At 39.4% G+C, this 25,181-nt stretch overlaps 1 protein-coding gene across 1 annotated transcript in view; it reads left to right on the top strand.

Annotated features, from left to right (window-relative positions):
* The window catches only part of MCC (MCC regulator of WNT signaling pathway), a 461,802-nt gene that overhangs the window by 131,593 nt on the left and 305,028 nt on the right, over positions 1 to 25,181 (top strand). The window contains exon 3 of the mRNA XM_012470094.3: positions 14,814 to 15,025. Coding sequence (XP_012325517.1) covers positions 14,814 to 15,025 — 212 coding nt within the window. The remainder of the gene's footprint in view (positions 1 to 14,813; positions 15,026 to 25,181) is intronic.

Below are 25,181 nucleotides of genomic sequence, written 5' to 3'. Positions count from 1 at the left end.
AAGAAAAACCAGCAAAAGAAGAGCGAGTGCTGGCATGAGTGAGGCCTGCCTACCTACTAGTCCTCTGTTTGACTCTCTGTCTTAGCTCTTTAGGAGATGACCTATGAAACGCACAATAGGAGTGAGATGAAATTACAGTTTTAAAAGGTAATAGAAATAATGTTGAAAGAAGGCAAATTCCCAAACCCAAGAGAAGATCCTCTAGCTTTGGTAAAGGGTCCTTGCTGGTGCCCTTTGAGGTTAGCACTTCTTGTACTTCCTTTGATTAACACACCTGATCTTTCTGTGGATGCTTTAACTAAGGTGAAGTTGGTCAGAATTTATTTTTATAGCTCTTTTTTGATTGTCAAAATACAGGCAAAATGTGAATTAGGGTTTTTTTTCTTATGCCACTATTTTTTAACATAGTATTTCCTTCTTTGGTCGTTAATGTAAAAGCTGGAATATATGCATATGTATATCATATGTGTGTATACCTATATACACTTACAGAGATTTCTCAATAAGAATATTATATTCAGATATAAAAGGTGACTTTTTTTCCTAAATATTTTTCTATGTAAGAACAAAGTGCTATTGCCACATTCTTGCATTAACAGGCCAAGAATAAGGTCTTAATAAGGCCATTAATTCTGGATGTTGAACAATAATAATAATAATAATACAGGGTATGTGGTTGGTCATAGTAAAATAAAAAGTCTAGAACAAAAAGGGGCTGGGAACGGTGGCTCAAGCCTGTAATCCCAGCACTTTGGGAGACCGAGGAGGGTGGATCACCTGAAGTCAGGAGTTCACAACCAGCCTGGCCAACATGGTGAAACCCTGTCTCTACTAAAAAAATTCAAAAATTAGCTGGCGTGGTGGCATACACCTGTAATCCTAGCTACTTAGGAGGCTGAAATAGTAGAATTGCTTGGTCCTGGGAAGCGGCGGTTGCAGTGAGATGAGATTGTGCCATTATACGCCAGCCTGGCTGAAAGAGCAAGACTCTGTCTCAAAAAAAAAAAAAAAAAAAAAAAGCAGAAAGAAAAAGGAAAAGAACCCTCAGATGTTATCATATTTGAGAGAATACAAAAATCCAATCAATATTAAACTCTGTTCTTGTATTCACCAGATGTTTCCAGCTTTGCCCCTTCTGGACATGCAGTAAGATTACATGACTGGTATCCCCTCAGGGTAGGTTTGCACCATATGACCATATCTGGCCAGTGGGTTATGAGCCATGTGAGTCACTTGTGCACTACAGCATTCAATTGACAATGTCAGACTCTCTAGAATACTCTCTTCCCACTAGATAGTGACAGGTAGTTCTGAGAGATTACAGTGAGCAGAGGTCTTGCTGACCCTCAGATGGCAGTGTACAGAGAAACAAGTCTTTTATGTTTAAGCCACTGAGACTTGGTGGGGAGGAGGGGGTCTTTTTGTTACTGCAGCCTAATCTAGCTTGTCCTAATTAATAGAATTATATTGGCAAATTGCTGATGCTGACTCCCAGTGGACAATGGAACAGTGGTAAGCTTACGAAGGAATTAGTGCCTAGAAGTGGCCTTTGTCAGTTGTCTTCGTACCATTCCTGAAAAGAAAAATGATTGAGGATTCCATTGTCCATTTTAGTTATTGTAGAAAACAGTCCTGTGCATGTGGCTATGTCAGGTGATAGGTATCTATCTTCATATGGTCTGCTAAAAATAAAGATACATCATGGCTAAAGTGCCTCATGTACTTTGCTAAGTGACCAATATAGACAGGTATAGGGAGCCTAACCATGTGTAGACTGACCAATGTTAAGAATCCCATGTTGACCCTCTAGGCCAGATGGAAAATTTAAGGAGGCTTTCGCAGGTTATCAACTCTGTATTGGTTTAAATGTTTACATATATCTGTGGGACCACTGATGTTTGGTTATTATGAGGCAATTTATGTGCAAAAGCCTGCTAACCAAAAGGGAACTCAGCATTTAAGTAGTATTGTGAGATCATATAGAGAGATATTTAAACCTATAATAGTTATTTTTTTTGTTTTTTGCAATTTCTCTCTGTGGTAAAAACTGTCTTCCTTCTCGTTACCTTCTCATGACTGTTGCTAAGGGCATGACTGGGACTCAAATGCAGAAAGTCCAAAACCAAAGCTAGTGTTCATCACCCCCAGGCCCTCCTGCATCTGGCCTGAGAGTGTAGAGAGTGCTAGGAGTGCTCCTAACAATGGCTTTGTCATTTGTTTGGGAACTCAGTAAGTCTGAGACCTGAGCCCAGAGAAGAATGTGGGGAGCAGCATTTCCAGCACAAAACAGCACGTGAAAGGCCTGTGCCTTGAAAGCACCCATCATGTTAGAAGATGCAGAAGGTCAGCCTGGCTGGAACCTAGTGAGCCAGGGGACATTGACACAATGGTGTCCATGTCAAGGAGCAAAAGCAGAGCCATATTCCTGTGGGGAACGGGTGTAATATGAAAAACCATATTACAAGAGGGCTTATGAGCAGGAATTGAGGGTTGTAACCTGATGATGTATTTACAAAATTTCTTCTGATGAAGAATAACTTGAACATTAAGGAAGAGCATTCATGTTAATACACAAATACCAATTGAAATGTCCGAGAGGAAAAAGGAGTCCCTTCCTCGTCTCACTACAGATTTGATAAAAGTGAAATTTGAGAGAGTGTATTCATGAACCCTTTCTCCCACTGCCCCCCAGTGCTGATGCAGGGGGAAAAAAAAGGAAATAACTTGAATGCTTCTGAAATGTCATAGAATGTTCCACCTTTCCACCAGATGGTAAGCTCTTTACAGCAAAGATTTTTATCTTAGCTTTGAATTAATATTTCTAGTATTTCTTGTAGTATCTATTACTTAGTGAGTTCTCAAAATCTGTTGGAGGGCAGGCAAGCAGAAAGGATGGGAAGACAGGAGAAAGGGAGGGAAGAGGAAAAAGTATAGATAGAGAATAAGCTTTTTATTTTTTTCTTGGAGCACAGAAACCAATCTGAGATTCACAAGGAGGTGAACACAGGCTGTCAAGAGGCTGTATATGAACCATCAGCTACCATCATGCTTCAAAGGGCAAAAGGAAGATGGTTACCAGACTTACATTTTCAAAGTTTTTCAGTGAGATCATCACAATTAAATGACTAGTTTTTGTCTCATGAATGTTGGTTTTTATTGAGAAAAAAATCTAACATGAAGGCAGATTAAAAGCCAGTAATGGGAACGGTCTAGTATATATTTTTTTAAAATGCACTTCCCTTTATATGGTCCATTTATGTGGATGCTATTATGATTGATTTTGGCTCCATAGCAGAGGATCTGAGATCCTCAGCATCACTTCAGCAAAATTGTTATGGTAATAATATGAAGGCCTTTTAATCTTGCTGATTAATATAGAGCTTGGCTAACCTAATTAAGTGATTCCGCCAGAAACTGGGTTTAGGTCTGTTAATATGGCATAATAAATTTCAAATGAAGCTTCCTTTGACTGTGTTACCCCAGAACTGTTGTATTTTTTAAAAAATATTTTGGGTACATTTAGGTGTATATATTTATGGGGTACATGAGATACTTTGATACAGGCACATAGTACATAATAATCACATCATGGTAAAGGGGGTATCTGTCCCCTCAAGCATTTATCCTTTGTGTAACAAACAATCCAATTATACTCTTCATTCTTTTTAAATGCACAATCCAATTATACTCTTTTCATTCTTTTTAAATTATTAACTACAGTCCCCCTGTTGTGCTAGCAAATAGTAGGTCTTATTCATTCTATTTTATTGTACACATTAACCATCCCCATTTCCCCTCTACTTCCCCCACTACCCTTTCCAGCTCTGGTAACCATCCTTCCTCTCTATCTCCATTAGTTCAACTGTTTTAATTTTTAGCTCCTACAAATAAGTGAGAACATGTAGAATTTCTCTCTCTGTGCCTGGCTTATTTCACTTAACAATGACTTCCAGTTCATCCATGTTGTTGCAAATAACAAGATCTTTCTTTTTATGGCTGAATAGTACTGCATTGTATATACATACCACGTTCTCTTCATCCATTCATCTATTGATAAACAGGTAAGTTGCATGTAAATATTGATTATTGTGAATACTGCTGCAATAAACATGGGAGTCCAGATATCCTTCCGATATACTGATTTCCTTTCTTTTGGGTATATACCCAGCAGTGGGACTGCAGGATCCTATGGTTGCTCTATTTTTAGGTTTTTGAAAAACTTCCAAACTGTTCTCTATAGTGGTTGTACAAATTTACATTCCCACCAACAGTGTATGAGGGTTCTCTTTTCTCCACATCCTCACTAGTGTTTATTATTGCCTGTCTTTTGGATAAAATCCACTTTAACTGGGGTGAGATGATATCTCATTGTAGTTTTGATTTGCATTGCTCTGATGATCAATGATGTTGAGCACCTTTTCATAAGCCTATTCATATTGTTTGCCCATTTTAAAATCAGATTATTAGATTTTTTTCTATAGAGTTGTTTGAGCTCTTTATATACTCTGGTTATTATTCCCTTGCCAAATGGGTAGTTGGCAAATATTTTCTCCCATTCTGTAGGTTGGCTCTTCACTTTGTTGATTGTTTCCTTTGCTGTGCAGAAGCTCTTTAACTTGATGTGATCTCATTTGTCCATTTTTGCTTTGGTTGCCTGTGTTTTGGGGATATTACTCAAGAAATTTTTGCACAGACCAATGTCCTGCAGTTTCCTTAATGTTTTCTTGTGATAGTTTCATAGTTTGAAATCTTAGATCTAAGTCTTTAATTCATTTTTATTTTTGTATATGGTGAGAGATAGAGGTCCAGTTTTATTATTCTAAATAAGATATCAGTTTTCCCAGCACAATTTATTAAAGAGACTCTCTTCCTCAATGTATGTTCTTGACACCTTTGTTAAAAATGAGTTCACTGTAAGTGTGTGGACTTGTTTTCTGGGTTCTCTATTCTGTTCCACCAGCCTATATAACTGTTTTTATGCCAGTATCATGCTGTTTGGTTACTTAGTTCTGTAGTATAATTTAAAGTCAGTTATTGTGATTTCTCTAGTTTTGCTCTCTTTGCTTCTCAGGATAGCTCTGGCTGTTTGGGTCTTTTGTGGTTTCACATAAATTTTAGGATTGTTTTTTCTATTTCTCTGAAGACTGTCATTGGTATTTTGATAGGGATTGCATTGAATCTGTAGATTGCTTTGGGTAGTATGGACATTTTAACAATATTGATTCTTCCAATCCATGAACATGGATTATCTGTCCATTTTGGGGTGGTTCTCTTCAATTTCTTTCATCAGTGTTTTACAGTTTTCATTATAGATATCTTTTACTTCTTCAGTTAAATTTATTTTTAGATATTTAATTTTATTTGTGAGTATTGTACTTGGAATTACTTTTTAAATTTTTTTTCAGATTGTTCACTATTGGCATATAGAAATGCTACTAATTTTTGTATGTTGATTTTGTATCCTGAAACTTTACTGAATTTGTCTATCAGTTCTAATAGCTTTTTGGTGGCATGTTTAGGTTTTTCCAAATAGAACATATCTTATGCAAACAAGAATAATTTGACTTCTTCTTTTCCAGTTTGGATGCCCTTTATAGCTTTCTCTTGTTTGATTGCTGTATCTAGGACTTCCAATACTATGTTAAATAACAGTGGTGACACTGGGCATCCTTTTCATGTTCCAGATTTTTGAGAAAAGACTTTCAGCTTTTCCCTATTCAGTATGATACTAGTTGTGAGTCTGCCATATTTAGCTTTTATTATGTTTAGGTATGTCCCTTCTATACTCAGTTTCTTGAGGACTTTTATCATGAAGGGATATTGAATTTTACCAAATACTTTCTCAGCATCAGTTGAAGTGATCATGTGGTTTTTGTCCTTCATTCAGTTGATAATGATGTATCACATTGATTGATTGTATATGTTGAACCATCCTTGCATCCCTAGGATAAATCCCACTTCATCATGATGAGTAAACTTTTTAATGTGTTGATTAATTCAATTTGCTAGTATTTTGCTGAGGATTTTTGCATCGATGTTCATCAGGAATATTGGCCTGTAGGGTTTTTTTATGTGTCTTCTTCTGGTTTTGGTATCAGGGTAATACTGACCTGATAAGTATGAGTATGAGTATGAGAATGAGTATGAAAGTGTTCTGTACTCCTTTATTTTTTTGAACACTTTGAGTAGGATTGGTGTTAGTTCTTTAAATGTTTGGTAGAATTCAGCAGTGAAACCATTGGGTCCCAGCATTTTTTACTGGAAGACTTTCAGTACAGCTTCAATCTCATTATTTGATATTGGTCTGTTCAGGCTTTGGATTGCTTCATGGTTCAATCTTGGTAAGTTGTATGTGTCTAAGAATTTATCCATTTCCTCTAGGTTTTCCAAGTTGTTGGCATAGTTGCTTATAGTAGCCACCTAATGATCCTTTGAATTTCTGCAGTATCAGTTGTAATGTTTCCTTTTTCACCTCTGATTTTATTTATTTGAGTCTTCTCTTTTTTATTCTTAGTCTGGCTAAAGGTTTGTCAATTTTATTTATCTTTTCAAAAAACCAACTCTGTTTTATTGATCTTTTGTATTGTTTTATTTGTTTCAATTTATTTATTTCTGCTCTGATCTTTATTATTATTTTTTCCTACTAATTTGGGGTTTGATTAGCTCTTGCTTTTCTAGTTCTTTGATATGCACCATTAGGTTGTTTATTTGTTTCTCTACTTTTTGTTGCAGGCATTGGTAGGTATGAACTTCTCTCAGTACTGCTTTCACTATATCCCATAGGTTTTGGAATGTTGTGTTTCCACTATCATTTGTTTCAAGAAATTTCTCCATTTCCCTCTTATTTTCTTCATTGACCCACTAGTCATTCAGGAGCATATTATTTAATTGCCATGTGTTTATATGATTTTCAAAATTCCTCTTGTTACTGATTTCCAGTTTTATTCTATTGTGGTCAGAAAAGATGCTTGATATTATTTAAATTTTTTGAATGTTTAAATACTTTTGCTTTGTGACCTAAAATATATTCTTTCCTTGAGAATGACTCATATGCTGAGGAGAAGAATGTGTATCCTACAGACATTGAAGAAATATTCTGTAAATATCTATTAGGTCCATTTGTTTTATTATGCAGGTTAAATCCAATGTTTCTTTGCTGATTTTCTACTGGGAAGATCTGTCCAACACTGAAAATGGAGTGTTAAAGTCTCCAGCTATTAGGGCATTCAGATCTTTCTCTCTCTCTCTTTAGCTCTAATAATATTTACTTTATATATTTGGGTGCTTCATTGTTGGGTGCATAATTACAATTGTTATATCCTCTTGCTGAATTAACCCCTTTTTCATTATATAATGACCTTATTTGTCTCTTTTTCTAGTTTTTTTCTTAAAATCTATTTTGCCTGATACAAGTATAGTTACTATTTGGTTTCCATTGGCATGGAATATCTTTTTTCATCCCTTTATTTTCAGTCTATGTGTATCTTTATAGGTAAAGCACGTTTCTTGTAGGCAACAGGTCATTTGGTCTTGATTTTTTATCCATTCAGGCACTCTGTCTTTTGATTGGAGGGTTTAGCCCATTTACATTTAATGTTATGATTGGTAAGTAAGGACTTACTTGTACCATTTTGTTATTTGTTTTCTGATTGTTTTGTGGTCTTCTTTTCCTATTTTGCTTCCTTTCTGTCTTCCTCTTGGTAAAGGTTGTTTGCTTTGGTGGTGTGGTTTAATTTCTTGCTTTTTATTTTTTGTATATTCAGTGTATGTTTTTTGATTTGATGTTATTGCAAGTCTTGCAAGTAATATCTTATAACCCATTATATTAAACTGATGACAACACTAATTGCATAAACAACAAAAAGAAACACACAAAAAGAAAACTAATAAAAACTCTATACTTTAACATCGTCCCCGTTTTTTAACTTTTTGTTCTTTCTCTTTATGTCTCATTGTACTGTCTATGTCTTTAAAAGTTGTTGTAGTCATTGTTTTTTATTGGTTCATCATTTAGTCTTTCTACTTATAAGAGTAGTTTACATGCCACAGTTACTGTATTACAATATTCTGTCTTTTTCTGTGTGCTTACTATTACCACTGAGTTTTATATCTTCCGATGAGATCTTGTTGCTCATTAATATCCTTTCCTTTCAGATTAAAGAACATCCTTTAGCATTTCTTATAGGTCAGGTCTGATGTTGATGAAATTCCTCAGATTCTGTTTGTCTGTGAAGGTCTTTATTTCTCCCTCATGTGTGAAGGTTATTTTCACCAGATATACTATTCTAGTGTAAAAGGTTTTTTCTATTCTTCAGCACTTTAAATATGTCATGCCCCTCTCTCCTGGCCTGTAAGGTTTACACTGAGCAGTCTGCTTCCAGACATATTAGAACTCCTTTGTGTATTATTTGTTTCTTTTCTCTTCTTTTTTTATGATCCTTTCTTTATCCTTGACCTTTGGGAGTTTGATTATTAGATACCTTGAGGTGGTCTTCTTTGGGTTAAATCTGTTTGGTGTTTGATAACCTTCTTATACTTGACTGTTGATATCTTTCTCTAGATTTGAGAGGTATTCTGAAAATATCCCTTTCAGTAAACTTTTCGTTTTTTGGGGTTTGTTTGTTTGTTTGTTTTGTTTTTTTTTGAGGCAGAGTTTCACTCTTGTTGCTCAGGCTGTAGTACAATAGCATGATCTCGGCTCACAGCAACCTCCGCCTCCTGGGTTCAAGCAATTCTCCTGCCTCACCCTCTTGAGTAGCTAGGATTACAGATGTCTGCCATCATGCCTGGCTAATTTTTTTTTTTGTATTTTTAGTAGAGATGGGGTTTCACCATGTTGGCCAGGCTGGTCTGGAACTTTTCACCTCAGGTGATCCACCTGCCTCGGCCTCTGAAAGTGCTGGGATTACAGGCATGAGCCACTGTGCCTGGCCTCCTTTTAATAAATTTTCTACCCCTATCTCTGTCTCTATCTCCTTTTTAAGGCCAATATCTCTTAGATTTACTCTTTTGAGATTATTTTCTAGAGCTTGTAGGCATGCGTCATTGTTTTTTATTTTTTTCCTTTTGTCTCCTCTGATTGTGCTTGTGTCACCCCTCCCCAAACTCTCGGTGGCTCAGCACAGGGAAAGTGATCTGTTTGATACATTCTTCAGTATGTCAATTGCACTTTTAAACTCTAGAATTTCTGCTTAATTCCTTTTAATTATTTCTGTCTCTTTATTAACTTTATTTGATACAATTCTAAATTCCATCTTTGTGTTATACTGAATTTCTTTGAGTTTCCTCAAAGAATTCTATTTTGAATTCTCTTTCTTAAAGGTCATATATCTCTGTTTCTCCAGGATTAGTCCCTGATGGCTTATTTAGTTCTTTGGGTGATGTCATGTTTTCCTGGATGATGTTAATGCCTGTAGATGTTATTGAGTGTCTGGGCATTGAAGAGTTAGGTATTTATTGTAGTCTTCACAGACTGGCCTTGTTTGTGCCTGTCCTTCTTGGGAAGGCCTTCTGGTATCCAAAGGGACTTGGGCATCAAGCCCAATAATACTGTGTATTTTTCAGACTCATAGAGGTACCACCTTGGTGGTCTTAGATAAGATCTGGAAGAATTCTCTGGATTACAAGTCAGAGACTCTTGTTCTTTTCCCTTACTTTCTCCCAAACATACTAAGCCTCTCTTTCTATGTGCTGAGCCACATGGAACTGGGAGTATGGTGATGCAACTGCCCCTGTGGCACCCACCACCAGGACTGCACTGAGTCAGACCTAAAGTCAGCACAGCACCGGATGTCAACCAAGGTGCACTGTAACCACTATGTGGCTCCTGCCTATGTTCAATCAAGGCCCTAGGGCTTTACAGCAGATTGGGAAACCAGCAGGATTATGTCCTTGCCTTCAGGGCAGTAAGATCCCCCAGGTCCCAGGCAGGTCAGAACTGCTGTCTGGGAGCTGGGAATTAGAGTAACAAACCTTAAAATCTACCTGGTGCTCTATTCTACTATGGCTGTGCTGGCCCTCAAACCACAAAACGGAGTTCTTCCTGCTCTTTCCTCCCCTTTCCACAGGCAGAGAAGCCTCTCTCAGTGGCCACCACCACTGGCCCACAGTGAGTTCTGCCAGGACACCATCAATGTTCACTTAAAGCGCAGAGCTCTTCAGTCAGCTTTTGGTGAATGCTACGAGGCCTGGGACTCACTTTCAGGGCAATGGGCTCCCTCTGGCCCAGGGCAGGTTCAGAAATGCTGTCCAAGAGCCTGCTTGTTGCTCTACCCCTGCTTTGGCTGAGCTGGTACCTAAGGTGCAAGACAGAGTCCTCTTTACTTTCCCCTCTCATTTTCTCAAATAGGAGGAGTCTTTCACTGTAGACAACGCAGGTAGGAATGTGCTAGGGCTCACCTGAAACTGGCATAGCTCTGAGTCTCTGAGGCCCAAGGCAAGTACAGTCTGGCTACTACTGGTAATTATTTAGGGCCCAATGACTCTTTAATCATCAGGTGATGAATCCTGCCAGAACTGGGTCTTTTCCTTTAAGGCAGGTTCCTTTCTGGCCCAGGGTATGTCTAGAAATGTCTGGAAGCTAGAGCTTAGAATGTGGGCCTCATGTCTCTGCCTGGTGCCCTGTCCTGTTATGGCTGAGCTGGTTTCCAAGATGCAAGACTTAATCATCTTTACATTTCTCTCTCCTCTCCTCAAGCAGAAGGAAGGTGTCACTTTATTTGCTGCAAGCTGTGCTGCCTGGGGTTATTGAGGTGGTGATGCAAGCCCTCCCTTAGCCACCCCACTGATGTCTCACTAGGTCACATGCTGCCCTAGTCCACTGGCTCTAAGCCCAGTCCAGCACTAGGATTTGCCTAGGAATAATTGCAGTCTTTGTGTCCTAGACTGCCTTTCAGGTTTATCTAGAACCGCTCCCCCTACAGAGCACTTTAGCCCACTGTGGCAAAGCTTGCTGAGAAACTCAAGTTCCGACTGCTGGGATGGGCAATTCCCCTTTGGCTAGGGCTGATCCAAATGCTCCATCCATGGGTAGGCAGTGGCTGAGCCCAGCACAGGTTGGCTCTCTGCTGTCACAGGGCAGCACTGAGTTCAATGCCAGGTCACCACTTGCTGTGCTTTCCCTCTCCCATAAGCACAGATTCTCCACTGTACATAACTGCTGCTGGAAGGTAGGGGAGGAGTGGTGTTGGCGATTCAAGACTGTCTTTCCTACCATCCTCAGTGCCTCTTTCAGCGAGAGGAAGTTAAAACCAAGAACTGTGATTGATTACCTGATTGTTAGTTCTGATGATGGTGCTATTTTATGTGTAGATAGTTGTTAAAATTTGGTATTTCTGTACAGGGGAATGATCGGTAGAGGCTTCTATTCAGGCTTCTATTCATCTTGCTCCACCTCAGAACTATTGTATTTTCTTATTTGAGAATGAGGCTTCATGTTTGCATAAAGAAAAAGTTTATGTGTATAATTTATTTTGATTTAAAAAAGTAACTTCCATGTTGTATTTCCAGATTAAAAAGTGAATTTCTGGAGTACTACAACCATAGATAACTCAGCAATCCATTCAATAAATGTTTATTAAATGCTAGATATGTCACAAGCCCTCTGTACTGCTGAGAGTACTGTGGTGAACATATGAGGCAAGGCCCAGCCCCATGTCTTACCTGTGAGATATAAGTCAGTCCATGACTTGATCCAATGTGAGGGCTCCACTTTTCAACTGTGACCTCCATTAGTCTTCTTGCCACATGTTGCTGGAGCCAGAACAGAGACCCTGAAGCATTTAGGCAGATAACAGACAATGTTCAGAGGAACAGGGGGAGGGAGGGCAGGCATCTGCCAGTCTATGTTAAGGAAAGCAAAACCTCCCTTGCAATACAATCAATAGACTTTAACATTAAAATAAACTTGGAGCAATTGCAAACATAGTGACAGAATTGCCTGCTTTGATAAAAGCAGTTGATGCGTTCCAGCTATAAAGGCACTGTGTAAAAAGAATGTTGGGTTAGACCGACTGGAGAGGATCAGCAGAGCCAGAACAGTAGGAAACCATCTGAAGACAGCTTTCCTATTCACAGTGATTAAATTCATCAATACCTGATAAGGGGAGACTGGACATTCATGTCAGAACTCACTGTACACAAACTGCAGTTTGCTGTATGTAATTATTCTCAAGTAAATTATAGAGTAATCTATGTATATTCTCATGTCATAGTACAAACTGGATCATTTTGTGTCCCTTTTTTTGTCATTAAAAGCCATGCATTAAAGACCCTCCAGAATGAGATCTTTGCAGGCAGGGACTACAGTTTGTCATACTTACTGCTATATCCCCAGGACCCAGTACACGTCCTTTGCATAGACCGTTGTCTGTTTTCTGGCTGCCCAGGCCTTTTGAGCACCCTTTCCTGTTTAGAAAATGCCTCACCTTATAAATACTACCTCTCTAAAGTAAAACCAGAAAACACATTTAACTTGCTTTCCTTGCAGCTAGAGGCATGCAACCTAGGCTTCACCAACCAGATGCACCCACAAGAAGCTTCCATTCAGAAGTGAACAACACAACACAAGGAAGCAGGTGTTACCTCAAATCCATTTTTTCTGGAAAGAGTAACAACTGAAGCATCAGGCTTTCTCCCCCAGGAAGCTTTCCCTGAAGATTCCCCTTCATCTCCATGTAGACCGAGCTAGATATCCCCCCTTTTTCATTGCACTTTCCCATTTGTATTATAAATATTAGCATCTTTTATTACCTTCTAATCATCTGTAATAATTAAGATAATACTAGCTGCTCTAACAACAAACCAAAAATATTCAGTGAATCAAACACAACAGAAGTACCTTAAATAACTAAAAGTAGATCTACCATTTGATCTAGCAATCCCACTCTTGGATATCTACCCAGAGGGAAATAAGTCAATATATGAAAAAGATACTTGCACATGCATGTTTATAGCAGTACAATTTGCAATTGTGAAAATATGAGACCAGCCCAAATGCCCATCAATCAATGAGTGGATAAAAAAATGTGGTATATATACACCATGGAATACTAGTCAGCCATAAAAAGGAACAAAATAATGGCGTTCATAGCAACCTGGATGGAATTGGAGACCATTATTCTAAGTGAAATAACTCAGGAATAAAAAAAACAAACATTGTATGTTCTCACTCATAAGTGGAAGCTAAGCTATGAGGATGCAAAAGCATAAAAGTGACACAGTGGACTTTGGGGACTCAGGGGAAAGGGTGGGTGGGGGGTGAGGGATAAAAGACTACACATTGAGCACAGCGTACACTGCTTAGGTGATGAGTGCACCAAAATCTTAGAAATCACCACTAAAGCTGGGCCTGGCTCACGCCTGTAATCCCAGCACTTTGGGAGGCCAAGGCGGGCAGATCACAAGGTTAAGAGATCAAGACCCTCCTGACCAACTTGGTGAAACCCCATCTCTACTAAAAAAAAATAAAAAAATTAGCTGAGAGTGGTGGCATATGCCTGTAATTCTAGCTACTCGGGGGGCTGAGGCAGGAGAATTGCTGGAACCGGGGAGGCAGAGGTTGCAGTTAGACGAGATCATGCCAGTGCACTCCAGCCTGGCAACAGAGTGAGTTTCCAGCTCAAAAAGAAAAGAAAAGAAATAACCACTAAAGAACTTATTCATGTAACTGAACGCCACCTGTTCCCCAAAAACTAATGAAATAAAAAACATGTTAAAAAAAGTTTCTTTTCTAATCATATTAGGTCGAAACAGGGTACTTAGGATGAGCAGACAGCTCTTCTGCAAGTGATGATTCTAGGATCCAGGCATCTTCCATCTACCTTGTGGCTCCGCCATTTGTACCGCATGGCTAAAGGGTACCATTCCCATCTGAATCAGGCTGGAAGGCAAAGGGCATGGAGAATCACACACTGTGGGGCTTTATAAGCAAGGCCCAGCAGTGATGCTGATCATTTCTATTTATATTCTATTGCCCAGAACTCAGCTTCATTGCAGTCCCTAAATGGAAAATACAATCTAGCTTCCTTCAGGTAAGAGTACATCAACATTAGAAAGTCATGATACTGTTGGGCACAGTGGCTCACGCCTGTAATCCCAGCATTTTGGGAGGCCAAGGCAGGAGGATTGCTTGATCCCAGGAGTTTGAGACCAGCCTGAGCAACATACTGTAGAAATGAGGTCTACAAAATAAAAATTTTTTTTAATGAGGCAGGAGGATCACTTCAGTTCAGGAGGTTGAGGCTGCAATGAGCTGTGATCATGACACTGTACTCCCACCTGGATGACAGAGCAAGACCCTGTGTTGAAAGAAAGAAAGAGAGAGAGAAGAAGAGAGAAAGGAAGGAAGGAAGGCGGGAAGGAAGGAAATGAAGGGAAGAAAGAAAAAGAAAGTCATGATAAAGTGCCATATCTTAACTATCTGTCATTTCTCTTGCTTCCTTCTTCCTTTTTGGGAAGGAAGAATGACCAGTGCTAAGGCTACTATACTAGCCCTGTGCAAATCACAGATGTGACTCTGATCTGGATTCCCTTTACTTGGCTCTCCACTGCTTTTATGCTAAGCATTTCTGTTTAGGGGGCACATATTCATTGGATAGTTATTTCTGAATGCTTTGCCTGAAATTGCTTTTATTTCCAGGCTCCCCATGTGTCGGTTTGAAAGGGAAAGTGCTTAGCATGCAGCCTGGGTGCCACATGTGTTCTGAGATGCTGGCACATGGAAGGCTTAGGAGGTTCCAAATCACTGCCTATTGGCCACCCACAGGCTAATGAAAGAAATGTCTTTTCATTTTCTCTGCTTCTCCCGGACTTAGGTGCCTTATCAGCAGCCAGGGAGAGCTGGGAATACGATTCTGGTGCCAGGGACCTCCAGAGCCCGGATGTGCAGAGCCAGTCAGCCCTCCAGAAGCTGCTCAAGTATGGCGGAAGCTCTTTGCATCAGCAGGCTGCTCTCCACAAACTGCTCACGCAGTCCCCGCATGTTGGCAACTCTGTAGGAGGAAGCTACCTAGAGCTGGCCAACACGGTGAGTACTTTTTGGTTCATGGAACACATCTTTTGGCCTGTCTGTATTCCAATACAAATATTTTAATTTTGAGCTCCAGGGGACATATCGGGTATTGTCTTCTTTATTGCGGTAAATACTGTACCATTTCCAGCATTGTCAGTAATGTTTAGTGCTCCAAAGTTGCCAGCACTTAGGAACTGCACTCTCATCAAGACCAGAGTAGACTCCTAAAAGGTGTTTTAATTAAGGCTGTAACTTGCACAGATTTAATTACTAGAAGAGGCACAACAGCTCTCCCATACTAGAATACTTGTATGGTTGTAGGCGTTACAAATTCGTAGGATATACTTGTTTCTGTTCCCTAATTTGGACTTTACTCATTTGAAAAACAAAAAGGAAAATATTGCATTGAACGTTTCTTGTTTCTGGTTATACTTTAAGAGTATTTTCTGTTGAAAACTGTGGGACAACTTAGAATGTCATTATGTGTAGTTTACCTTCCTTTTTAACTGCAAGATGAGTCACTACAACAGGGGGCAAAGAGCTATTGTTTTCTAAGTCAGGGCTGCTAAATGAAGCGTGTGGCCGATGGCCTGGCCATTTTGGGTGACATGCAGACAGTATAAATTGAGATTGCTATCCATCCAGCCACTGTGGAAAAGTTCCAAAAGCCTACCTGGCTTTTTGAAACTAAAGTTCAAATGGTAGACTAAGCGTCTCAGTAACCTTGACTCACGCTTCTTTACTGTCTGCTTTGATGTAGACCAGTGGTTTTCAAACTCTGTGTTTGAGGCACACTTTCTAATTTTGACACTTTTGGTGGGATGTTGGAAGGAACTAGCAATTGTAAATATGGAGACAGTAATTAAAATATAATCATCAGAAAAATCCCAGTTAAACGACATTCTACAAAATACATAACCAAAACTCCTCAAAACTGTTAAGGTTATCAAAAGCAGGGAAAGTCTGAGAAAGAGAAACTGTCCACCTAAGAGAAGCCTAAGAAAAATACGACAACTAAATGTAATGCATACCCTCAACAGGATCCTGGATCAGAAAAAAAGAGGACATTAGATTAAAACACACATGCATGTGCGCATGCACACACACACACACACACACACTAGGGAAGTCTAAATAAAGTATGGACTTTAGTTAATAAGTTAATAATAGTGTATCAACATCAGTTCATTAATTGTGACTAGTATACCATAATAATGTAAAATGTTAAAAATAGGGAAAACTATTTGTCAGGTATATGAGAACTCTCTCTCCTATCTTTGCAAATTTTGTCTAAAACTTTTTTTTTTTTTTTGAGACGGAGTTTCGCTCCTGTTGCCCAGGCTGGAGGGCAGTGGTGCAATCTCGGCTCACTGCAACCTATGCCTCCCGGGTTCAAGCAATTCTCTTGCCTCAGACTCCCAAGTAGTTGAGATTGCAGGCACCCATCACCACACCTGGCTAATTTTTGTATTTTTTTTTTTTGGTAGAGACAGGGTTTCACCATGTTGGCCAGGCTGGTCACAAACTCCTGACCTCAAGGGATCCACCTGCCTTGGCCTAAAACTATTATAAAACAAAAAATGTATTTAAAACATATAAACACACACAATCACTGCTATGGTATGATAATGTCTCATAAAATCTGTAAAAACATTCATAGTTACTGCACTGTTTGTTACGTGGCCACACCTCAAGGACATTCTTGCACAGTTTAAGTAGAACTCTAATGATCCTAAACTTGCCCTCCTATGTGCTCAGGAGGTTAGGCAATTATCAGTAAATATGTCATCTTTCTCTGGCATAGGCCTGGACTTAGGCTATGCCTGCTTCAAATAATTTGCAGCAGTTGAACCCTCCTCTGTACTACATCAGCTCAACCTTTTCTCAAGACGTACATTGCCATAACAGGATGGGTTATAGCAGAAATCAGTGTTACATAGAGATCAAAATTTGGTGGTACTTTCTCTGGAGGGTTCCAGGTTCATGGCCCACCAGTTTTCTGCAGCAAACCTACTGTTGAAAACTGTGGGAGTTGGCTGTTTTCTACCTCTGTATGACTCCATGGTTCTCAGCTTCTCCAGTAAACTCCTGGAGTAATTTCTATTCTTCTGTCTCTCCTGATCAGAGGTCAGCTCAGCCCTTAGGGTTCCCACAGCCAGGTTCTCTGAGTTGGCTGTTCAGGGGAGTCAAGGCACAGAGAGCTCTCACATACCCCACAGTCATACATAACCCTCTTTTTTACTGGTTAAGCTCTGCACACGCACTTAAGTTGATCCCCTGGCAAGAACTGAACCATAAATGCAAATGCAGGCACTGAAGTCCTATGACAGTGATTACACTATATATTTCCTCACCAAATGGAAAAGTAAAATTTTAAAAATATCATTTGAATTCACAGACCCATTATTAATGCCCGTGGACCCTGTGGTAGACATTTTGGGGCCCAGTTCTTCATCCTTCCCTGTGTCTTCACCATTTGTCATGCAACTTGAGAGTCCTTCCGTCAGACGTGTGAGAGTGATATATGATGTTGTTTTAACCATTGTGTTTGTGGTGGTTTGTTTCATAGCCATAGTGACTCAGGGTCTCCTCAGAAGGGTCTATAGACCCCGAGTTGAGAAATACCCTTCCCAGGTGGCCAAAGAAAGCAAATAGTCTCTCTAAACTGCGCATTTGGGCAATCCCTTTATTTATATAATCACATTAAAAATAATTTATGTCCCTTCCAAGGAAAAATCTTGAACTAATAAAATTAAGTTTCATATTTTTTTCTTTTAAATAGCTAAGAGCAAAAGGCATTTTATTAGTGTCTAGTTAGGAGACAGAAGGCACACAGTAATTCACACAGGGAAAGTTTAATATAAATGATTACTAACTAGTAGCAGAGGATTGCCTACTAAGGGTAAAGAAAACCATAATGAACACTGGAATAGAACATACAAAGAACAGCCACTACCCCTAAGGCTGTTCCCAAGGAAGGGGTACCAGGGAAGGAACAAATTCGGAAGAGGGCCCTCCCCTCACCCAGGACTGATTCAGACTCCTTTGAAAGGAAGTCTGTGGCCCACTGAATTGCAGAGAATTTACCTGAGATGTTGCAGGCCAGGGCTTGCAGCAGGAAACCAAACTTCTGAACCATTGGTCCAACCTCCTGGGATGCCACCCATTGGGGCATCTGCAAGACTCATCAAACATCACTGAGGTGTCCACTGAGGTGCCAGAGGGATTCGCTGGGAAGCTGCCTGCTAGAGTGGTGGGACATCCACTGAAAAGTCCCCCAAATGGTGCCATTGAAACTTAATTGGGTGAGTCACTAGATGTCCTATGTGCTGACCCCTACCCACCACAAGAGCTAGCAAGGGAGAGCACAGCAGAGTCAAGCCACAACAGTCAAGCTGAGTTCCCTTCTTCCTCCAGTGTCCCTCCAGCACCTTCTATTGACAAAGGATAAATGTTTACAGAGTCCAGCTCCAAGACCACAAAACAGGACAAAGAAAGCTGGATTTGGAGATGAGAAGCAACAAATGATAACTAGCACAGGCATTTTTAGCATTGAGGATTTTCTGGGAGATTCCTACATAAGCTTTTTACCTTTCTAAGCATCTCTTCCTTTTCTTCTACCACCAATGACCAGTCTTCCTTCTACCTAAGATAGTGGGCACCACAAGGCTTAACATACTGTTCCCAATGCAAAGGCAATAAGACAACGTTGTACACAGATACTTATAGCAGCCATGGTTTTATCCAAGAAGCAAAATGGCCACACATTATACAGAATAAGAGATTTATTATCACAATACAATTGCATATTATCTTACACAAATGTGAGAGCTGGTGATGCAATCTATGAAGGCTATTGGTTCTGTATCCAGTGTTGCGCCTGAAGTTACCATAGGTTTGTCAGATCAGCTGTTAAGAGGGACAGCTGGATATATAGGAGAGTAGGGACAAACTGGAATTTATTTCCTACAGTGTGTCTCCTGCATGCACACTTGGCCCAGGACTCAGAGAAGCTGAAGGAGGAGATTTGGTGAGTCAGAATTACTGCAAGCCTGGTACACCAAGTAGTTAAGCAGCAGATTAGTAATAATGCGTGCAAGTGGACAAAGCACATAGTATCTGCCATGGTTTGATTATTTTTCCCTCCAAAATTCATGTGGAAATTTAGTTGCCATTGTAACAATATTAAGAGGTGGGACATTTAAAAGGTGATTAGGCCATGAGGGCTCCACCTTCATGGGTGGGATTGGTGCCATTTTAAAAGGACAAGTTCCTCTCTCTCTCTCACTTTCCCACTCTCCCTCTGTCTCTGTTTTTCTCTTACCTTCTCTTTGTCTTTCTACTCTGTCACCATGTGATAACAGTAAGAAGTCACCTGCCAGATGCCAGTGCCTTGATATTGGACTTCCTAGCCTCCAGAACTGTGGAGGCAATACATTTCCATTCATTATAAATTTCCCGGTTTCAGATATTCTGTGATAGCAGCACAAAACAGACTAAGACAGTACCCTGCACCAAGTTTCAGAGCATAATAAGACTTCTTTACTTCTTCCTTTTGGATTTCACACAGAACGTCTCTCATGGCCATAAAGAACCATACAGGAAGGAGAACTCTGGTGAGTATGGTTCCAGCTTAGCTGAATTAGTACTAAGTCACCACAAAGCAGCAGCAAAACTCAGTGTAATCTAAGCCCTATTCATAAAACTATGGGTAAAGCAATATGAGGTATTTTAAGAGTTTAGTAAACAGGGAATGCAGTTGGAAAGATATGCTGCCTGTTTTCTGATAGTTTTTTCTGGAAAGATTTGTATTACCATGGAAGAGTGCAAGTATAAATTATAATGTTATGGATTCTGAGTAGTAACATACTTAAGTATTCTAAAACATAAAACATAACAGAAGTTTCATTTTCTAGATACAGCAAAGATAAATTCCTGAATGAAATAGCAATATATTGATAGATTCTGTCAGCTATACTACTTGGTTTTTAAAGTATTAATTATTAGCTTTATTTTTTATTAATAAAATTTTTAATTGATATACATTAAAATTAATTATACTATAAAAGAAGCCATGTGTACAACAGAAAGTTGATGAAAAGTAAAAGTAATCATTTGTCTCCCTGTCTTTCCTCATTTCAAAGGTCTTCGCCAACTTTAAAATGTATTCTCGAATTGCTTTTAATATAGGGAACTTTTCATTTCTCCTTCTACAATCTTAACACACTACAATCATTATAGCAGCCATGGTTTTATCCAAGAAGCAAAATGGCCACACACTTGCCAAATTTGGGGTTACCAAACTTTGATCTAAAGGATGTGTCCTAGCTTTATGGTTAAAGCGAGGCTGATTGTTCTATGAGCACCCTCTTCTGGGCATTGTTCAGAGTCAAAGAACAAAAAATTATTCTGCATAGGGCATGTTTGTCACCCTTTAGACTTTCAGGGAATTGAGATAGTACAAACAAAATATTGGAATTTTAAGAAAAGGGCTAAGGAATGGCCTAGAATATAGGGTTAATTTTTTTAAAATTCAGAACATTGGCGGGGCACAGTGACTCACGCCTGTAATCCCAGCACTTTGGGAGACTGAGGAGGGTGGATCACCTAAGGTCAGCAGTTCAAGAGCAGCCTAGCCAGCATGGTGAAACTGCATCTCTACTAAAAATACAAAAATAAGCTGGCAGGTGCCTGTAATCCCAGCTACTCAGGAGGCTGAGACAGGAGAATTGCTTGAACCCGGGAGGCGGAGGTTGTAGTGAGCTGAGATGACACCACTACACTCCAGCTTGGGCAACAGAGTGAGACTTGATCTCAAAAAAAAAAAAAAATCAGAACCTTCAATTGTCACTTCCAAGTGATTGACGCTGATTTTTAAAAAATATGTATTGTAAATATATATGTAATACAGCCGGCCATCGTGGCTCATGCCTGTAATCTCAGCACCAGATCAGATTGCTTGAGCCCAGGAGTGTGACCAGCCTGGGCAACATGGTGAAACCATGTCTCTACAAAAAATACAAATATTACCTGGGTGTGGTGGCACATGCCTGTGGTCCCAGCTACTTGGAAGGCCGAAGAGGAAGGATCGTTTGAGCTGGGGAAGTGGAAGTTACAGTGAGCCGAGATCGCGCCACTGCACTCCATCCTGGGCAACAGAACTAGACCCTGTCTAAAAAAAAAGGTCTATCTATATATTATATATAAATACATGTATACATGAATACATATATACATATATGTATGTACATGTACATATACACAAGTACATATATATAAATACATATGTATATGAAGCAAAGACATTTTGGTTTTGTGCTGTTAGTTATCTCACAGACCAGCTATCTGTGGGGAAGTGCACTGTTTCATGAGTTTTTCTGTAATATTTCAAATGATGAAGTTGCAAACACAGTCAGACTTACTTCTATGCAGATGAAGATGGTAATGTCTGTATTCTGCACCCTGCTGCTCGAGGCTGTCTTCTTTTCCTTTGGATGATTTGGCTTCAACTTTGCCCATTTTAAGATTTAATTTTATGTTTAATGCTTTTTTGCAAAAGTCATTTACATTTTTAAAGGAGAAAAAAGTCATGAGTTGTGCAAATAAAATCATGCGAATTAAAAAACTGACATAGCAAGTTTTGCTCCTCTGTGTATCCAACAGTCAAAAACTTCAAGCAGCCTTTTTACTTTAGGCTGGTTTAACATCCGTGAATTGGAAATTGTATTAAAATTGTGTCTATTATCATGATCATTTACTGTATGATCAAAATTTTATAGTCATTATTAACTGAACATTATTGGTTACTTTGGAGAATACTACACATCCACACATTTCAGCCAATACAGAAACATCTTTAAAAGGTGTGTGTGTAAGAGTAGGTATAGCAGTGGTGAGAGAGACAGAGGTCTTCTTTTTGGTTTAACTACTTGATCAACTTCTTGTTTTTCACATTAGTTTTCGGTTTGTTTCCCCCTTTCTTCATTTCAACTATCAAATACTGAGGGTATTTTTTATTTGTTTTTACACATTTCAATTCCCGCAGTCCTTATTATTCTCTCTTTTATTGAAATATGCTACTTTGATGTTTTAGGGTCAAGGGATTAAACAATTCTTAAGAAGAGTTTTTGGAAATTTTGAAATAAAACAATAAGATTACTGGGCACTCTTTCAAAGTCATATTAGATCCTCTAAGAGTCAGCTGATGCTTCAGGAGATGTAGCTTTGTTTGGCTGCTTGTTATTAATTGAAGTCTAGACTCTGTAAAATTTGAACAATAATTTGCAGAACATTGATAAGTTACTGATAATTTTTGTCAGAGATAAGAACTACTTTTGCCCAGCATGGAAGGTAACCCCAAATGTTGTATTTTATTTGCCCTAGTAAAACAGCAACCATTTTATAACTAAGTTTGCAGTCCTATGCCAGCATTATTTTTTTCTACTGAATTTATATTTGCTAGTTTATTCTACTCTTTTTTTTTTTTTTTCTTTGAGACAGGTTCTCATTCTGTTACCCAGGCTGGAATGCACTGGCTTACTGCAGTCTTGACCTCTGGGCTCAAGCAGTCTTCCCACATCAGACTCGCAAAGTGCTGGGATTATAGGCATTAAGTCACTGTGCCTGGCCTCGTCTATTCTTCTTTAAATCAGCTTTATGATCTTACTAGTTTCCTCAGGGAATTAAGTAAATCTTAGGAAAACACTTATTTATAGCCAGGGATGGTTGCACATGCCTCTAGTTCCAACTACTTGGGCAGCTGAGGTGGGAGGACTGCTTGAGGCCAGGAGTTCAAGGCTGCAGTGCGCTATGATCATGCCAGCACCCTAGCCTGGGCAACATAGGAAGACACTGTCACAAAAAAAAAGAAAAGAAAAGAAAGAAAGAAAAGAAAACCTTAAAAAAAGAAAGTTACTTACAAGTGGCTAAATTTGGGGTAGTATTTGGAAATAGAAATCAAAAAATTTTAAAGAAATGAGATCTTTCAAGGAAATTTCAAGAATTTACTGAACACTTTTTTATAGCCTAAGAGCTGTCTCAAGATGATGTTGTTGCCATCAGGAGTTCTGAAGGTGGTATTGTCATTTAAAATTATGCTGAATAATCTTGTATGTAGAATTCACTCAGAAATACCAAATCATAGCCGGGCCTGGTGGCTCACGCCTGTAATCCCAGCACTTTGGGAAGCCGAGGCGGGCGGATCACCTGAGGTCAGGAGTTCGAAACCAGCCTGATCAACGTGGTGAAACCCCATCTCTACTAATAATACAAAATTTAGCCAGGTGTGGTGGTGGGCACCTGTACTCCCAGCTACTCAGGAGGCTGAGGCAGGTAGAGGTTGCAGTGAGCCATGATGGCGCCACTGTACTTACTTCAGTCTGGGCAACAGAGAAAAACTCCATCTCAAAAAAAAAAAACAGATTAGGAAAAACATAATAATTTCTACCTACAGAGAGAAGGTCCTTGAAAAACTTCAGTCTAACCACTATTTATTTTAAAACAGAGATATGGAGGCCCAGATCAAAATATCCACCCAAGGACACACGAAAGTAGTAGAACTAAGACTGTAGGGTGGGTTTCCTGACACCTACTACTGACACTACTACACCCCTATCCTGGTCTAGAGGATGTTTCTGGCTATTGGGAAGAGAAGGAACAGCTGCTGGGAGGAAGAGCTTCTTCAGATATTTGCTAGTGGACTCTGGGTCACTATTCTGCTCTGCTTAGTGATACTGGGTCATTTTTCTTATGTTTTCTAATCCTCTTTGCAGAGCAAATGTTCAGCCAGAACACCCCAGCACAGATGGCCAGTGGTTGAAATAGTGACATACTTTTGTCCCAGGCCCTCAACTCTCTTGGCTACCTGGTCCCTCTCCCAGGAACCCAGACCCTCTCCACAGTTCAGCATCTTAGGGATTAATTCTGGCTCTGTAAAGGGAAGAGGCAGAATTGCTGCCAGCTGTCATCTTTCGGGCATCTGTTCTGGTGGCTACTGCCTATGCCACACCAGTTGTGAAATATCTTTAATATTTCTTCTGCCCTTTGGCAATCTGTTGGACTGAAACAAGGAATGCGTAGGGCCTGAAGATAGTGTTGGCACCAACAGATAGTGAGGTGGTGGGAAGCCATCATATCACTCTCTTAATAATTGACAGCATTTTAAAAAATGATTCTATTGGATAGTTCAACAGAAGTTCATGTTTTATTCTGTTTCCTTCTATCGTTCAGGTAAAGATATCTGACAAAGGGATTCAGAAAATTTTTAAGTACACTAGAGGGCAGTGTCCCATATCTAGACACCTGGCAATTACCACTTCCTTTGCATTCCTTTGCCTCTCCTTTTGCGTAGGGGAGGGGAAGAGGAGTTTTCTTCACTTAATACAAATGCCATTTATGTCTGAAGTATATTATAAAAACAGATTAGCTGCTTGGCAGCACCCTGTCTATCATTTCTTGTAGTTTCTTTCCATCCTTCTTCCAATGACTTATCTCAGCATTAACATCTTGATGACTTTTTGCTTTTTTTTAAAGAAAAGGCAAAGGAGAGATAGGAAACATGCATTCTTACTTTGGGGTAGGAAGGTTTTCTATCTTTGCATCTTTATATTTGAAAATAAAGCCATGAATTAAGAATGAGGGAGAAGAAAAGGTACAGGGATGTATTCTTGTATTTCGTATGTGCAGAGGTGTTAAAAGAAAAAGTTTAGACATATTAAATTTCACAAAGTTTAATTGAGCAAAGAATGATACAGGAATCACTCAGTTCTCAGAACCAGAAGAGTTCAGAGAGCCCTGCTTCACTACATAGGTAGGCAGCATTTATGGATAGAGGACAAAAATCAGGTATGGAAACTTGATTGATTACAGCTTGGCACTTGCATTATTTGAATATGGTCTGATCAGTTGGCTGCCTGTGATCGACTCAAGCCCAGCTGCTGTGACTGGCTGATTGTTACAAAAGTATACTCGTAAGTTAGACTTTCAGTTAGTTTATGTACTAAGTTAGATGGCAGTTAATTACATGAAGACTCAACTGTCCTTATGTAATTCAGGCCAAATATAGTTTAACAGAGACAAAAGTCACTTAGATGAGTCTGCACTGCTGCCCCTTTCTTCATGATCACCAAGGACAACCATGTTTTAGTTCACTCACTTTTCTCTCTCCTAAGTA

The sequence above is a fragment of the Aotus nancymaae genome, unplaced genomic scaffold (assembly GCF_030222135.1).
Source record: "Aotus nancymaae isolate 86718 unplaced genomic scaffold, 86718_ANA_hifiasm-v0.15.2.pri h1tg000014l, whole genome shotgun sequence".
NCBI lineage: Eukaryota > Metazoa > Chordata > Mammalia > Primates > Aotidae > Aotus > Aotus nancymaae.
The sequence above is the reverse complement of the archived record's forward strand: the minus strand, read 5'-3'. Positions and strand labels throughout refer to the sequence as shown.